Raw genomic sequence first — 17,223 nt, 5'->3', positions numbered from 1 at the left:
AAAAAAAAAAAAAAAATCACAATGCTGAGACCTCTTGCCTACTGAGCCATACATTAAGTTCACAAAAAGCCGAACACAACCTCTACTTAGACAAAGGAGCACAGCGCAGAAATACAACAGGCGTGAATCAGATCAGATGCAGAAATTGGGATAACACACCAAGCTTCAGAGAGATGTGCCCGCTAACGCCCGCACAGGCAGGACTCATCGAATGACAAAGACACGCAAGCTTGTTACACTACAAGCTTCCAGGACAGTAACCTAAACACACAGCATCCACTCAGCAGCGGGACAGACACTCACGTGGGCCCGGAGGTTCCAGTCCAGACACCCCGCCCCTCGCCCACGTCCGATTGACTCTCTCCTCCCAGCACCGTACAAAGATCTGTTCTAAAAAAGTTTGTGGCCCGGATTGAACTGTGCAGGGTTCTCAGGAGCCGCCACCAGGGGGCGTCCGGGCGCTGCCGAGCGTTCTTCCGTCCGCTGCCGGACACACCCAGGAACAAGTGCGAATGCGTATGGGTCCCTTTGTGGGTCTGCTGATTGAGGTGCTCTGTGTCTGTGTTTCCGAGTGAGTCTGAACGTGTGTGTGAAGGCCTGTTGTACCCTGTGCCTCTGAGTGTGTGCTATTTTATCCTGTGTCCCTGTTTGTCATCTTTCTATTCCTAGCAGGTATCTGCCTGTGCGTGTTTGTAAATGTGTGTGTCTGTGTGGTTTTTTGTGTCCCTGTTATTCTATGTGTCTCAATTCTATGTCATTGTTTTTGTGGCCGGATCTGCGTGACTCTGTATCTGTCTGCCTATTCCATATGACTAGGGTTTTCTGAGAGCCTGAATTTCTTTGCTTGAGTGTTTTTGTGTGCTACTTGGTAAGAATTCCCAGACCCAGACCCCACCAAACCCCATTCTTTTACTAAAAGGAAACCAAGTTGCCAGGGAGAGGAGCCACGATGTGGCTAAACAGAGACAAGAGGAGATAGAATAGTGATTGACAAAATTTTATGTGACCGGAGCCCCTCTAGAGGCACCAGAGTCCACATTCTGTACAGGGAGGGTGAGGGACTGGCTCAAGAGGGCAGCATGGCCCAAAGGAGGGAGATGGTCCATTCCCTGGCGGGGGGGAAAGAAGCATCCCTAATTGCATTGCACAGGCTTGGGGGGGGCCATATGAGGGGAGATGGAAGCACAGATGGCTAAGCAGGTAACCTGTCCTAACTTTTGGGTTAGAAACTTGGAATCGTACCTACTGTTCTAGACAAGTAGAATCTTAGAAATTTAGAACATGTGAATCTTAACTGTATAGTGCCTAGAACCTTAAGATGTTAGAAATGTATATTCTTGGAACTTTAATTATAATCCTAGAATCACAGAGTACAGCATAGAATTTAGGCGTCCTACATTAGAAATGATTAGAATTTTGGTGTCTAATTAGTCACAGTTGTGAGAGTCTTATTAGTTGCTTGGGATCAGAATCTTCGGTCAGTGGAATCTTACGGTGCCTTCAAACATTAAACGGGCCAACTTTAGAATCTGAGAGCTTAATAATGTAGAATCTTGGGACATATGACCTAGAATTTTAGAGAATCTAGGTTCTTGGATTAAGTTTTAGAATAAACATCTTAGAACATTAGATCTTGGAATCTCCATCTTTAGAATCTTACAACTTTTCAATTGCAGATTGTAGAATCTTAGACCTTTCAGATCCAGGATCTCATACGAAAGAATCTATGATCAGAGATCCTCAGAAACTACAACTGACCATCATTAGAATCTTAGAATTTGAGAAAATGAAAACTTGAAGGTGTAGGATGCAATTTCTTACAACCAGGATAGCTATACCCAAAGCCTTTGACCATCACATTTTAGAACAGTAAGCTTTAGAACCTCCATGTCTAGAATTATAGAATCTTTAGAATTGTAGAATCTAGAGTCTTATGCTCAAAGAACTCAGAACTCTAGAACAATAAAATCTATACTCAGAGTCTTAAATCCTAGAACTAGAATTTTTAGCTTTAAACCTAGAATCTTGGGCCCTTATCAAGAATCTTAGCACACCTGTATTCCCAGCTACTTGGGAGGCTGAGGTGGGAAGGTCACATTAGCCCAGGAATTCCAGGCTAGTGCTGGGTAACATAGGTAAGACACTTTCTTAAGAAAAGAAACACAGCACTTTAGAACTAGAGACTGGAATTTCAGGTCCTTAGAACAAAAGATGCACAGCAACTTGGAGACCTAGAACTTTTGATATAGACTGTTTAGGCCTTACAATTTAGTTTTTTGTTTTGTTTTTTTCTTTTTTTGGTACTGGAGAAGAACTCAGGACCTTGGGCTTACCAGGTAGGTGAGGTGCCACTGAGTTACAATCCTGCCCCACAATGTAGAATTTCTGAATGTCAGATCTGGGAGGACTGTTAGCGATTGCACTCCAATCATGTCTTTGTTTTGGGACAGAGTCTCGCTATATAACCCAGACTGGGCTTGAACTTAGCGATCCTTCTGCCTCAGTCTCTTGAGTGCTAGGATTACAAGGTCTGTGCCACCATGCTCGGTGCAGCAACTTCTTTTTTTGGAGGAGGATGCTGTGATGAAGAGAAAGGGAAGGTTTTGTCTGGGATGGAGGTGGGAAGGGTAGGCCTGGAGTGGGAAAGTTGGAGGGTGAGGTTTCCCCCGTGGCAGTGCCTAGCTTGGATCCTGAGAGGGAGTCCCAGGTGGAAGGTTGTCTCAGGCTCCATCCTCCTGCCCTGGTGGGGGTGCTGGGAAGCCCCTGTCTCCAGGCAGAGTGGGGGCAGGGGCTGTAGAAGGGCAAAGGACATAGCGTCCAGCAGGATGGACCTCCGCTGCAGTGAGACAGCTACAGGAATCCTTAGGGTCAGGCTGGGTTGGGGGGTCAGCTCCTCCAGCAGCTCCAGGGGGTTCAGGATAACCTCTGCCCTCATCCATGTTCACATAGAGGATTTCGTCAGGCTCCCGGGCAGGGGGCAAGGTCTTCAGTGTATTCTCCAGGTCTTCACGCAGCTCTGTAAAACTTGGCCGGTCTCGGGGGTTCAACTCCCAACAGCGGGACATCAGGATGTACCTAGAGCGACATAGTGAAGTTGGGAGACTGAGCAGGGTGTCAGAAGGGAGCAGTCTGGAAGCTGGGGGATATTTTAGGACATATGGAGGTTGGGGATTGGAGGGAACCCCAGCAATTGGAGGCATCTGGGAGATTCAGGTATTATCAAAGTTTCTGAAGGGAGCTAGGAAGGGCTTTGTGAATCAGGGGTGCTGTAACAAGGGTTGGTTAGAGCAGAGCTTCCCAAAGTGACTTCCAGAGCTAATGCTAGCATCAAAGCATCAAAGCTAGAAGTAAAGCCAGGCTTTAAGATACTTCCATAAAGATTTTTTGCTTTTTGTTATTTTGTTTGTTTGTTTTTGAGACAGGGTCTCTCTAAGTTGCCCAGGCTGGCATCAAACTTGAAATCCTCCTGTGTCAGTCTCCTCAGTGCTGGGATTACAGGCATGTGCCACCATGCCTGGTCATAGAAGAAGCCATTGCAGCTTCCTCCTCCCACTTTATCTGGGTTCGCCATGCTGTGGGGAAGCTCAAGCAGTGCTACAGAGGCGTCCACATGGTGAGGGGCTTCCGGCCTCAGCCACGTGAGAGTGCCACCTTGAAAGCAATCTCCCAGCCTCAAATCTTCAGGTGACTGCAGCCCAGCTGACATCCTGACTGTCATCTCATTAGAGACCTCTGAGCCAGAATTAACCCACTAAGTGGTTTCCAGACTCCTGGCTTTCTGAAACTGTATGAGAAAATAAATGTTTGTTGTTTTAAACTTCTAGATTTGGGAGCATAGATAACTAATAGGGTAACTGTGCAACCTTTGTCAAGAAACTCATCCTCCCTATGGGCATCTGGAAAATGGGGATAATGCCATCTATATATTCCTGTGACTATGGTAAAGATCAAATGAGTTGTATGCAAAGCACCTAAAAAAAAAAACAAAACACCTGTCTTCCAGTGAGTTCTATAAAATACCAGCTATAAAGGTGGACATGGTGGAACATATCTGCAATCCCAGCACTGTGGGAGACTGAGGCAGCAGGATCTCATTTTGTTTGTTTGTTTGTTTTGTTTTATCGGTACTGGGGATTGAACTTGGGATCTTGTGCTTGCAAGGCAGGTGGCGGAACCACTGAGCTAAATCTCCAGCCCCAGGATCTCATATTTGAGCCCAGCCTGGACAACTTAGTGACCTAGGGAGATCCTGTTTCAAAATAAAAAATAAAGGGCTGGGGATTTAGCTCAATGGTTCCACTGCCTGCCTTGCACAAGATTCCAAGTTCAAGCCCCGGTACAAATAAATAAATAATTAAATAAAAAGGGATGGGGCCATAGCTCATTGTGAAGTCCCTGGGCTCAATCCTCAGCCCCCCACACACACATACACACCACCACCAACAAAAACAAAACCCAGAAATATAGACTATTATTCCTGCTCCCCTCAGCCCTTGGAGTAACCAAGGGGACATGGGGAGACGGAAGCCCCAGGCTGTCTCCTCTTGACCCAAGTAACATCCTCTCTTTACCCTCAAAGCCTGGCTAAATGTCATGCCCTTCTCTGCAAGCTGTGATCCAGCAAAGGTTGATAAGCTCAACCTAAAGGATTCCTGCAAATAGCTCAGAGGAGACCGGGGGTCTGGAGAAAATCAGGAGAACAGATGGGAGGGTTTTGCATCGAGTCCAGAGTGTTGAGGTGCATCAAAGAGACGTGCGGGGTGATCAGGGGTGTGGAATGAATTAGAAGTCTCCCAGACTGGGGGCCCCATAGGCAGGACCACCAGGGAAGGTTGTACAGTTGTTCACTGCCTGTAGGTACCTGCCCAAGGAGGGAGGGGACAGATCTAGCCTGCATCCCACATAAGACAAAGCAGGATAGGCCTTCCTTAGCTAATTGCACCCTGTGGGCTGCCATCCATGGTCCTGCTGGGAGCACTGGTGAAGGGGCGAGAGGGCTGCTGAACATTCTAAGGGATTCCCTGCAGCATCCTGGAGATGTGAGGCCATGTGTGGGTGCTCAGAACTTCGCAGGTGGACTCTGGGGTAGGGAGGCAGGTTTGAAAGGTCCTCACAAGCCATCCAGACAGTCTATGGGCTGCTTCAGGCGGTTCCCCTGGCGCAGGTAGTCATAAATCTCACTGTTCTCCACTCCAGGGTATGGCGTTTGGCCCCGTGTGGCTATCTCCCACATCGTCACCCCGAAGGACCACTGTGAGGAACAGAGGAGGAGAATTAGGGCCTCTCCTACACGAAGACCTCCACCACACACTCTGGTGCGTGTGTGCTCAGCCATCCCTGTGGGTACATCACAGGTGTTCACAGAAATAGTTTGGCCCAGGTAGACCCACATATGGGTGACCTTTGTGGTTGTATAGAAGCGAGCATCTGTGAATACGTTCCCACCCTTCATGGACACATGATCTCCTGTGTTCCCCTCCATGCCGGCTGCATACAATGTACAAGTGTGGGCACATGCGTGCATGGTCACTACTGCGTCTCCTAACCCGGTCTGTTCACGCTGCACCGTGCACATGAGTCTGTACACATCCCCCGCATATACACACCACTGCTCACAGATGCCCACCATGTCTCCAGACATGCCCAGACCACACAGGTTTGTCCTCAGAGAACCCCACGTATTCCTGGGCGCTCTGCACATGCAGCCGCCTGGGAACGGTGTGAGTCAGGCCGCCTCCCACCCCCAGAGCTGCCTGTTCTTGGTGGAAGTGCACGTACCACATCACTCTTGCTGGTGTAGACGCGGTCAGCTAGACTCTCAATGGCGATCCACTTGACTGGCATCTTGGCGATGCGACCCTGGCGGTAGTAGTCCCCATTGTAGATCTTCTTGGACAGCCCAAAGTCTGCCACACATACAGACATGTTCTCATTCAGCCTGCCCATATTGGGGGAGAAACAAGATCCAGGCATTAGCAGCCTCTCCCAGGAAGCCTGCGTCGGCTCTCAGACTCAATTCCACCTCCTGCCCTCACTGTCCTGCCTTGGCGGGGGGGAATCTATTCCTTGCACCTTTGCCCAGTCCCAGAAGGAACTGCTTAACTTCTTGTTCCCTCTGTAAAATGTGGGTGGGACAAGGGGCGTTCTAATAGCCTTCCCAGCTGTGGCTTTTGGCAGATTCTAAGGTCATTCCTAGGCTCGTTGGGCTTAATTTTCTGATTTGTAAAAAGTTTTCTTGAACTATATGACATATATATATATAATGGGAACTAAAAAATTTTTTATGAGTCTTATGCTAAATTTGAACATTATACAATTATTGCATATATTTATTTCTTATACATATATATATATACACACACACACACACTTTATGTGTACTACATATGCTATGCATATTTACATATACTATATGTATATATTAATGTGCACAGATCATAAGGGAATTTGATTTTGCACAAACATACCCATGTATCCTGAACCAAGATTAGGAAATACATCTTTTTTTTTTGGTACTGTGGATCAAGGTCAGGTCCCTGTGCTTTTGAGGCAGGTGGCAGAACCACTGAGCTACATTCCCAACCCAGGAATTACATCTTAAATGTAAGACTTTCTTTTTTTTGGTACCGGGGATTGAACTCGGGTCCTTGCGCTTGCAAGGCAGGCCACTGAACCGCTGAGCTAAATCCCCAGCCCTTAAATGTAAGACTTTCTACAGGACTACTAGCCTTGGCTCATCCAAAAGAGTATGCTATATAAATATAAAAGGTGCAGGTGGGGGATTTAGCTCAGTGGCTCAAGGTCCTGAGTTCAACTCCCAGTACCCCCCCCAAAAAAGCGGTATGGGTATGGGTATGCTACTCTAGATTAAAATAGACAGGAAGGGGTATGATGACTGAGTTCAATTTGGAAATCTTCATTAGATCTTGGTTCAGGGGAAAATTTAGCTATAAAAGATAATTTAGAGGACAACGGGAAGAATTTGAGTATGGATTGGATTATGTTACACAATCATTACTAATCTTCCTAGGTGTGATAAAGGAATTGTGACAAAGTAGGAGAAGGTCCTTATTCTTAAGAGCTGCCTGCTTAAGATTTAGGGGTGAAATGTATGCGCACCTATGTTTATAGCGGCACAGTTTGTAATAGCTAAAACTTGGAAACAGCCCATTTGCCCATCAGTTGGGGATTGCATAAAGAAGATGTGGTTTTTCTATAAAATGGAATATTACTCAGCCATAAAGAATGAGAAATTAGATTCATTCATAGGAAAATGGATACATATTGAGGACATACTCCTAAGTGAAATAAACAAGTCACACATGTGTAAATACTGAATAGTTTCTCTGGTGTGAATAAACTGTAATGGTACATAAGATCCTAATGAGATAACTGACATTGTGAAATGGGAAGCAAGGGGCTAAAGGTGTAGGGAAGGTGGGATGGGTAGGGAAGGGTAATAAGGGAAAAGAAAAAAAATGTGAGAAAATGAAAAGATGGATATAAAGTGTTTGTAAATGGGGAGGGGAGGAGGGGGTAAAGGGAGGGCAGGGAAAAGGGGAAAAAATGAGAACCAAGACCTGTCATGTAGAGGTAAAAGAGCCCAACAATGAATGTAACTGTACTGTATCCCTAAAACGTACCAACAAATTCAATTATTTAATTAAAAAAAAAGACTTAGGGGTAAAGTGACCATTCATTGGACCCTTAATTGGTTACTCCTGAAATCAGATGGGTTCCTGTAGAATTTTAAATCAAGCTGTCTGTGCATCTATCAAGAAGAGAGAGAAAGGATAATCTCAAACAACAGCAGGGAAATGCCTCAGCAATTCCAATGTACTCTGGCTTGTCAACTGTTTTCACATGTAAAGCAACAGCAGATTTAACTGCAATCTCTCCCACTTTGTAAGATCCCAGTTGTGGAATTATAGAGTTCTGGTGATGATATTAATGTGAAATAACCAAAAGACACCTAAGCAAACAGAAGGCTCTGTTTCAACAGCTAATGTGACAGGAATTTTGTAAAGGAAAGAGAACCTACAACTTCATTTTGGAAATCTTTCGCACCAGATAAGGGCTTTCCCCCTTACCATTTAAGGAGCCAGATAAACTAGAAGACCTGAAAAGAGGCAACTTGGAGACCTTGATCTTCTGTGTACTCCACAAACCTTTCTTGAGCTTAATTATAACACTGTCGCATTGCCATTATCTCACTGAACGATTTCTATTTGCTGTTAGTTAAAAATAAAGCCTTGATACATTTTTATTTTTTCAAAACAAGCAAACAAAAAACAAACAAAGATTTTGGGATGAAGTGTCACAATTCCAGTAACTTACTTGCAAATGGCTGAGGGGAGAGAGGAAGGTAGAAGAGAAATGTGGCAAAATTTCAACAAGGGTGCTCACTGTATGACTCTCTCAACTTCTTTAGCATTGGAATCTCTCAAAATAAAAAGTTGGGGGGAAAAGAAATTTCCATTTCTACATTGTTGAGAGTTGCAAACACCGGTGCTGTTGTAGAAGATTCTCTGATTCTCCAGCTGTGGTTTCTATGAGTTTGACATGGTTACGAGACTGATTTTTTTTTTTTCCTGTACTTGGAATTGAACCTACGACCTTTGCACTGAGCCACATCCCCAAACCTTTTTAAATTTTGAGACAGGGTCTCACTAAGTCACTTAAGTTACCCAGGCTGGGCTCAACTTGCTGTCCTCCTGCCTCAGCCTCCCAGAGTGCTGGGATTACAGGTGTGCGTGCGCACTACAGGATTAATATCTAAAACTGTGGCTCCACTCCCCCGTCTCAGTGGGGCAAGGCACTTAGCATGGAGCAGGCCGAGGTGAGGCTCACGTGTTACACCCTGTCAGTCACCTTTGCCCCTCTGCTCACCTCTTAATGTGCACTGAGATAAGCCTCACCCCATCTCTTCTCCCTCCACATCCAAATACCGCTTCAAGATCTCAGTGCAGGAGGGCCCCCGTTCCAGAAAGCCTTCCCAGACTGCCTTGCTGACCTTTCTACCCCAGCTCTGACCTCTGACCTCCCATTAGGGGTCCAGCTTCCTAATCACCCTGGGAAGGAGAGGAAGGAGGGAGAGATTCGCAAAAGGCTGGGCACTCACATGCAGTTCCTGGCAGCCAGGTCCCGGTGTATGAATCTCTTAGTACTCAGGTACTCCATGCCACTGGCGATGTCTGTCATGAACTTTACCAGCATCTGAGTGGGCAGGAACTGGGGACCGAGGCAGGGAGGAGCAAAGGTCAACAGAATTCCCAAAGTCCATCCCTCCTCTTTCTCCTTTCCCTTCCCGTGCGTGTCTAGCTCTGCCTGCAGTGATTTCCTGTGATACTGAGAATTAAATCCAACTCCTTCCCATAGCCTATAAGGCCTTCTATAACCTACTCTTGCCTTTCTCTCTGATTGATCTCCTACTGCTCTTGCCCTTGACATACATTCCAGCCAGGGGCCTCCTTTCTGGTCTTCAAACAGCCACCCTTGTCCCCACTTCTGAGCCTTTGCATGTGCTGTGACTTTAGCTGGGCTTGTGTCCCGTCTGGGCTCCCACATCCCCCAGCCGGCTCCTCCTTCAGGGTCACCTCCCCTCCCTGTTCACCCAGACCAACTCCTCCACCTCCTTATCACTCATCCTACATTTCCTTCCCAGCACTTAAATGACCTTGTTGATGTATTTGTCAGCTTGTTTATCGCCTGGCTCCTCCGCTGGAAGACAGGCTCCCTGAGAACAAGCTCAGGGTCACCAGGATCTTCCAGGAGGCTGAGTAGTGCAGGGTACCTGATATATGCTCATTCAGTACTTGGGGACCTATGATGAAATGCGCCTCACCACTGGCTGGTCCCCGAGCCGGGAGTAGAGGAGGAAACTGTGTAGGTCTCCATGCTTCATGAACGGTAAGATGACCACTGGTGCCGGGAACCCCTCTCTTTCAGAACCCTGGAAGCAGACACCTGAAACCCCAGGCAGCCATGTCACACCCAGCTGAGCAGAGGGGGAAGCCAAGCCCCAAGCCCCCTTCTGGCCATTCTTAGCCTCTCCTCTGGCTTCCCTTTCAAACTTGGCTTTCACATAGTCGGGGGTGGGTGTCAAGGGCAGAGCTTCGAGAAGAGAAGCTGTTTCTAGCAGACTTCCCAGGGATGTTTCCGGAGCCCTCCTGGGGACCTCAGCTATTTCTGGGAATGGTCAGAGGTCACATTCCAAGTTGAGGGAGAAGAGGAGGGGGAACTTGCTGATCTTGAAGAAGAGGGGAGCAAGAAGCCTGAATGTTTGATCTTCCCAGTGCTACAAGAAGGGGTCTTCCCTCTGGTGTGGCCCCGAGGGGATCTGTTCCTCTCTCACCGATGAGTCTCATGACGTTGGGGTGGTCGAATTCTTTCATGCAGACAGCTTCGCTCAGGAAGTCTTCCAGCTCTGATCTCGTGCAGATGGCAACTTGGGACAAAGAGGAAGGCAGGCGAAGAGGAAGGGAGGGGAGGGAGGATGCTTTTCCTTCTCCTCTTCCTCTCTGCCATGGTCATCATCGTTAAACATGATTGGTAAGCTGGCCACTGTGGTGCACACTCCCAGCACTCTGGGAGGCTAAAGCACAACTTAGTGGGACCCTGTCTCGAAATTGAAAACTCAGTGCAAAGCCCCCAAATTCAATCCCTAGTACTGAAAAAACAAACAAAAAAATTAGTAAGTACCAACTGCTATACTCTAGAGCTTTACTTATATTAACGCATTTAATCATCTAAGTAAGGTGCTTCAATTATGAGCCCATTTATTTATTTATAGTTTGTTCGGGGAGGGTACCAGGTATTGAATTTGGGTCCTTGAGCTTGTGAGGCAGGCAGCAGAACCACTGAGCTAAATCCCCGGCCCTTTTTGAGACAGGGTCTCACTATGCAATTCAGGCTGGCCTTGAACTCACTATGTAGATTAGGCTGACCTCGAACTCATGGTGATCCTCTTCCCTCAGCCTCTTAAGCACTGGGATTATAGACATGCACAACCATCCTGGCTATGAGCCCTTTATTAAAAAATGAGGAAACCAAGGTGCAAAAGAGTCAAGGAAAGGGCTTGGGATTTAGCTCAGTGGTGCTGCCTCCTGCCTCGCAAGTGCAAGATCCTGAGTTTGATCCCCAGTACTAAAAAAAAAAAAAAAAAAAAAAAAATTCAAAGAACCTACTTGAGGGCACACACGCTCAGAGATGAGTAGGCAGAGTTGAAATCAGGCCATTTGACTCTGGGGACCATGTGCTTACTATCATGCTGACTGCTTTATAGCTCAGGACACTGGTTCAAAGAGTCAAAGTGACCTGCTCAGGGTCATATGGCTGGCCTTAAAACCTGGGCTGAGAACATAACTCAGAACACAAGAGGTGCTGAATGACTCCATAGCCCAAGGTTATTTTTATTTTCTTCATGTTGGGCAGGGTGTTACCTAGTAGCTAAGTTGCTTGGTTGGTCTTGAACTTGCCATCCTCCTGCCTCAGCCTCCCAGAATGCTGGGATTAAAGGTCTGCACCACCATGGACTGGCTAAGACCAGCCATGTAATCCAGAAAGGATCACATCTCTCACCTCCAGCCTCAGCCTGAACCTCTTACTCTTCTACTTCCCTGTATCAAAAGGACTTGTTCCTTTCTGTGCTTTGTGACTCTGGAGTGGCTCCCAACCACTGTGATAATATACATAATGTAGCAGTAGTTCACATTAGCTTCATCTCCAGCATGAAGTGCCTTGCCTCGCAAGAGTCCTAGGAGGTAGGGACATTAGGAACACTTTTTCCAGATGAGGGAAGGAAGGCTCGGGGAGGGAGAGTCACTTGCTTGAGCTCCCATAGCCAGGGAATGAAGCCAGATGTGCCTCATTTTGGACCTACCCTTGCTCTGTTACATATTTCAAGGGGTTGGCTCTTGAAAACTACATTTCCCAGTCTCCTCTTCCCTAGTGGTTTCCTTTTGGAGTTTGCCAGTGGTAGTTTGCCAGTGGTAGGCAAGATGAGAGACTGGCAGTTGGGAAGGAGGAGAAGAGAAACCAGTGTATTTCACCCCCTTTCTGCTTCTGTCGTCATCTTGGCATGAATGAATGTCCTCTGCTCCCAAAAGGAGCCCCTAACTCTCTGTTCCTGACTTCCGCCAAGTGTCCCTAGCCATGGTAACTCCACTTCCTTCCTCTTCCCTAAGGGTGGCAAGGACTTCCTACTGCTGCTAACCTCCAAGTTCACACTGTCCTGGTTGTTCCTTCAGTCTTTTTTCCCACAGTGGCACTAATGTCCCCATATTCAATTCCTTCCACTGAAGTATCTGGCATGGGCTCTATTTCCCAGCTGGAAACGCTGGCATTCTGTACTATGGCCAATTTGCCACTAACTTTCTGCTCACCTGTCTCTCTGGGGCACAGGGAAGGAGCTGGGGGTTAGCGAAACGGATCCTACATGTGTATGCAAACGTGCACAGACTCACTCTTCATTGTCTTCACGGCGACCTTGAGGATGGAATCGTCCTGGTTCAGCTGGCCCTCCATCACAGCTCCAAACTCTCCTGTGGGGGCAGGAGGGAGACACTGACTTGGGGGGAGTGGGCATCCTGACTGTAATTCTGTAGTTGGGTAAGGATGGGAAAGTGAAGGACCTCAGCATTCCGGAGGATATGTGTGTTTGCTGGAGAACTCACCTTCTCCCAGTGTCTTCCCCAGGGCCACCTTGTGCCGGTCCACCATCACATCCCGCAGCTTTTCCTTCAGCTCTTCGCTGATGCCCAGGCTGTTCACTGTAGGGGGTGTGCACAGAGTCATGGCTCAGGGCTGACATTCAGGTGACACTCAGCGACAGGGAAATACCCATTGTTGAAACACTGAACTACTGCATTGGTTCAAAATGAGCTACTGCCCTGAACATCCTAGCTCCCCATCCCTAGCTCCTCCTCTGGACTCCTGAATCTTCCCCCACAGTAACTACAGGGTTCAAGCCTGGCCGCGGTCTTACTCCTGTGTGCACCTTGATTGGTCAGTGTCCTGCTGTACTAGTTGTTAAAAATGTTTCTTTGAGAGAGGGGTTTGAAATGTTTAAGGAGGTGGAAATGCTAATTACCTTGATTTGATTACTATACATTGTATACATGTATCTAATTGTTTCCCCTGTACTCCATAAATATGTGCAATCATTATGGGTCAGTTATGAAATAAACAAGTCCTCATATAAAAGGCAGCATAGCAGACACTACATTCAACCAAAATGTATGAAACATAAAAATATTACACGGATATACAAAATTACTTCTTCTTACTGAAGTGTAACCTGCACAACTGGTGAGCAGCTCAGCGGATTTCCAGAAATCCATTGTAAAGCTAGCATCTAAGTCAATAGCCACACACGGCCTAGGAGGGAAAGCTACTGTCTTCACCTCTCTTCCAATAGGTTAGTTTTCTGCTTTGAATCTTATAGAAATAGAACCACAGAGCATGCTTTCTCTTATGCCTGGCTCTTCCCTACTCAGCAGTGTGTCTATAAGACGCTTGTCGTATAATTGGGATATATGATGTACAGTTGCAATGTATTCATTTCCAAGAGTGCGTAGTGTCAGTTCTCAAACTTGTTGACCCCTTTCCGTTGCAGGAATTATTCAAGACTACCAAGTGTTTTTAAATGTGGGGTTTAGGTAGATACAGATACATCTAGACTTGTTCTGTATTTCCAGTCAAAACAAAGAGATTTTTAAAACACTGGAATACACAAGCACATGTTCTATCCATCAGCTTTTCATATCATTGCAGGTCAGGGAGCCTCCGGAAAACACCCTTGGAAGCTCGTGAGAGAAGGAGAGTGCAGAAGGGCACATAAGGTCTTGGTATTATTACAAAAATAGTTTTGACGCCATGGGCCCCCTGTTAAGGTCTTAGGGACCCCAGGGGATCAGGCTCACACTTCGGGAACTGTGACTGTATATTATTTCATCAAAGCACTGTGACCTTCTTGCTGTTTCTTCCTTCTCCTCTGAAGGAAATGTCTTTCCCAGGCCTGTCCCAAAACTCTCCTGAGGCCCTGGAAGCCTTCTTGATGTGTGCTAGATCAAGACTAGCTCTACCCCTTTTCTTTCTGGATTTCAGTTTGCCTAATTTGAGAGATGAGGAAATGGGACTGAGTGGCCCCTGAGGTCCCTCTTTATCTGTGACCCGCCATGACTCTCCAATGCTCAGTCTATCGCTCTAAGATTGGATTTTCAAAACGACAAGTCTCTTATACTGAGCGTATAATTTTTCAAGCCAAGATTGATCCTCTCTCTAACATTCCATTACGCTATAGACTTCAGGGCAACTGCTTGGGTTCAAATCCCAGCTATCCAACCTACAGGCTGTGTGGCCTTCAGAAAGTTGCATGAGTACGCTATGCCACAGTGCACAGTGTCTTCCTCTTTGAAGTGAAAGTGATGACAAGGACTCATGAAAATACAAACAACAATAGTAAAAAAACAAAAACAAAAAAAATGAAACTGTGTCCTCGGATGGTAGTGAGGATCGAACGAGATAGGAGGAGCCGGGGTTGCCTAACATACCATCACCAACATCATCATCTACTCTTTTCTTTTTTTTGAGACAGGGTCTTGGTATGTATTTTAGGCTGGCCTTGAACTCATTGTGCAACCCAGGCTGGCCTTGAACCTGTGGTGATCTTCCTGCCTCAGCCTCCCAAATGCAGAGATTATAGGTGTGCCCCACCACACCCCGCTATCACCTACTCTTATTGTCCTATATCACCACCACCACAGATCATTATCTCAACATCATCATCATCATCATCATCATCATCATCGCTTTGTTACAAGGTCTTATGGCTCTGAAGTTCAGTGTTTCTAAAACTTGCTGTGGCTAAGCTAAAGCTCTGTGTTGTTCCATGATTTCACTGTTTCTGGGGCCAGTGGTTCATCAATTCTAGTGTCCCAAGGCTTTCAGAAACTTTTGTCTCATGCATCTGCAGAGGCCTAGCAGGTCTAATTTTCTTTCCTCTTTGGCCCCAGACCAGTGCAGGGAGGCACAGGGCTCACTTACAAGTGGCTTCGGTGGTCCGGCGACTGTAGGACTTGCGGACGTGGTACCTGACTACCAGTTCACCTCTTTCCACTGTTGGTTCAAACACCTCCCTGGGGGAACGAAGAACATGAGAGCAGGGCAGAACCATGTGGAACCCCCTCTTCCTGCCAGTGGGGAACACAGGTGCCCTCCTGGACCCAAGCCCTGCTGGTCCTCTCCTCCAACATCTGCTGCATGTGCCTAGGATTGCCAATGGCTGCCTTTTTCATGATTCTTGGCCACCTCTCCCTCCTCACTGGTCTCCCTGCCTCCTGCCTCTGCCTCCCAGTCCACAGATGCCACTCCATGTCATTCTAACTCACCCATAGCGGGTCTCCTTCTTCCTCCGGTGGACAAGGAACAGGGCCAAGATGAGGACACAGGCAGCGGCCACAACTGCTCCCAGCAGTACATACCACCAGGGCCACGAGAAGGCAGGAGCAGGGGGCTCGCTCACTGTCGGGGTATGGGGGACAGGTCATGGCTAGGTCTTGGATCCGGTTCCCTGAGACCCAGGGAGCGATATGCGAGGGAGGCAAAAGATGTGGGTATACTGGGTGAGGTGTGTGACAGGCATTTCACCTAACCGAGGAACGGCAAGGCATGCAATTGGTGTGATATGAGTTAAAGCAGAAAGAGTGGGAAACTTGTGAGACAGATATTTGAGGAGTGCGTGATGAGTGCAGTGAGTGGAATGGGAAGACAGATGCGTCAGGAATGTGCAAGGAAGGATGGAAGAACACAGGATGAGTGTGAGTAAACCTGAAGTAGCATAGGGGTGTGTGTGTGTGTGTGTGTGTGTGTGTGTGTGTGTGTGAATTGTGCAGGGAGGGTGGACCCAAGTATGGAAAAACAGGTAAGTAGGGGAGAGAATCCCTGCAGTGTAGGATGTGAGGCCTGTGCAACGAATGTGCAAGGAGAGTGAGTGTGGTGGACAAAGGACTAAGGACTATCTCTGAGGTGTGTTCAACAAGCACAGAAAGCTTTTCATAAGGTGAATAATGCAAGTGAGACAATTTGTGCAAAGGCCATGGTGAGTGTGCAGCATGGGGTGGGGTGGGTGGTGAGGAGTGTGGGGCACATGAGGAATGAGGAGAATCCAAGGAGTTCTAGACACAAGAAATCAGCAACGAGTTGTTTTTTTTTTTTTTTTTTTTTGGTACAGGGGATTGAACTCAGGTCCTTGTGCTTGAGAGGCAGTGGGCTGCACCACTGAGCTACATCCCCAGCCCAGCACTGAGTTTTAAGGACTCAACTTCAGTGGGTAAGGAGTGTGCAGTGAACATGTAAACAATGTGAGAGGGGCAGGTAAGGAGTGTGGGAACAGAGCATAGAAGGCCATATGTGTGCAGAGAGCAGGATGGGTTAATGCTGGTAAGGGTGAAGGGGTGATGTCTAAGGAACTTGGGATGAGTGTGCAAGGGGAGATGTGAGGTGTGCAATATGCTTTTCATTGTTTGCAATGTGGAATGTATGGTGAGCATGTACAAGGTGTGCACAGTTTGCACAAGAGCAGCGTGCGTGTACAATGTGTTTAGGAGGCATATGTGAGGAGTGAAGGATTATAATAGGATACGCGTGAAATGAGGATGGATGTGTGTTGGAAAAGTACGTGAAGAAATATAGGAAGGTATGTGACAGGTATCCAAGGAGAGTGGGCTGAGTTATAACTGGAGGACAGAAATAGTGTTAGGAAAGTATAATAAGTATAGGAAGAATGTCTCAGAATTGTCAGAGAAATATCTGAGAAGGATGGATGTGAGGAGTACACTCCATTCATCCATCCATTCATCCACCCACCCATCCATCTATCCACCCAACCATCTACCCATCCATCCATCCATCCATCCATCCACCTACCCATCCACCCACCCATCCACCTACCCATTCTCCCATCCATCCACCCATCCATCTATCCACCCACCCACTCACCCATCCACCCATCCACTCATGCATCCACCCATCCATCCACCCATCCATCTATCCACCCATCCACCCATCCATCCACCTACCCATCCATCCACCTACCCATCCATCCGTCCACCCACCCACCCATCCATCCACCTATCCATCCATCCACCTATCCACCCACTCATCCATCCACCCATCCATCTATCCACCCATCCACCCACCCACCCATCCATCCACCTATCCATC

The 17,223-nt window shown here is 47.2% G+C and overlaps 1 protein-coding gene across 2 annotated transcripts in view; it reads right to left on the bottom strand.

Moving 5' to 3' along the window:
* Window positions 1-983: 983 nt before the first annotated feature.
* The window catches only part of Axl (AXL receptor tyrosine kinase), a 30,887-nt gene continuing 14,647 nt past the window's right edge, over window positions 984-17,223 (bottom strand). For both annotated transcript variants that reach the window (XM_010623347.2, XM_010623348.2), the window contains 10 exons: window positions 15,390-15,522; window positions 15,046-15,137; window positions 12,675-12,770; window positions 12,465-12,542; window positions 10,355-10,447; window positions 9,845-9,966; window positions 9,122-9,231; window positions 5,779-5,938; window positions 5,115-5,251; window positions 984-3,075 (listed from right to left, as the gene is read on the bottom strand). In XM_010623347.2, the coding sequence (XP_010621649.1) occupies window positions 2,721-3,075; window positions 5,115-5,251; window positions 5,779-5,938; window positions 9,122-9,231; window positions 9,845-9,966; window positions 10,355-10,447; window positions 12,465-12,542; window positions 12,675-12,770; window positions 15,046-15,137; window positions 15,390-15,522 (1,376 nt within the window). In that variant the 3' untranslated portion in view covers window positions 984-2,720. The remainder of the gene's footprint in view (window positions 3,076-5,114; window positions 5,252-5,778; window positions 5,939-9,121; window positions 9,232-9,844; window positions 9,967-10,354; window positions 10,448-12,464; window positions 12,543-12,674; window positions 12,771-15,045; window positions 15,138-15,389; window positions 15,523-17,223) is intronic.

The sequence above is a fragment of the Fukomys damarensis genome, unplaced genomic scaffold, assembly GCF_012274545.1.
Source record: "Fukomys damarensis isolate Sample0158 unplaced genomic scaffold, DMR_v1.0_HiC HiC_scaffold_19, whole genome shotgun sequence".
In the NCBI taxonomy this organism is placed as follows: Eukaryota; Metazoa; Chordata; class Mammalia; order Rodentia; family Bathyergidae; genus Fukomys; species Fukomys damarensis.
Note: the sequence above shows the minus strand (reverse complement) of the source record. Positions and strands in the feature narration are given on the sequence as shown.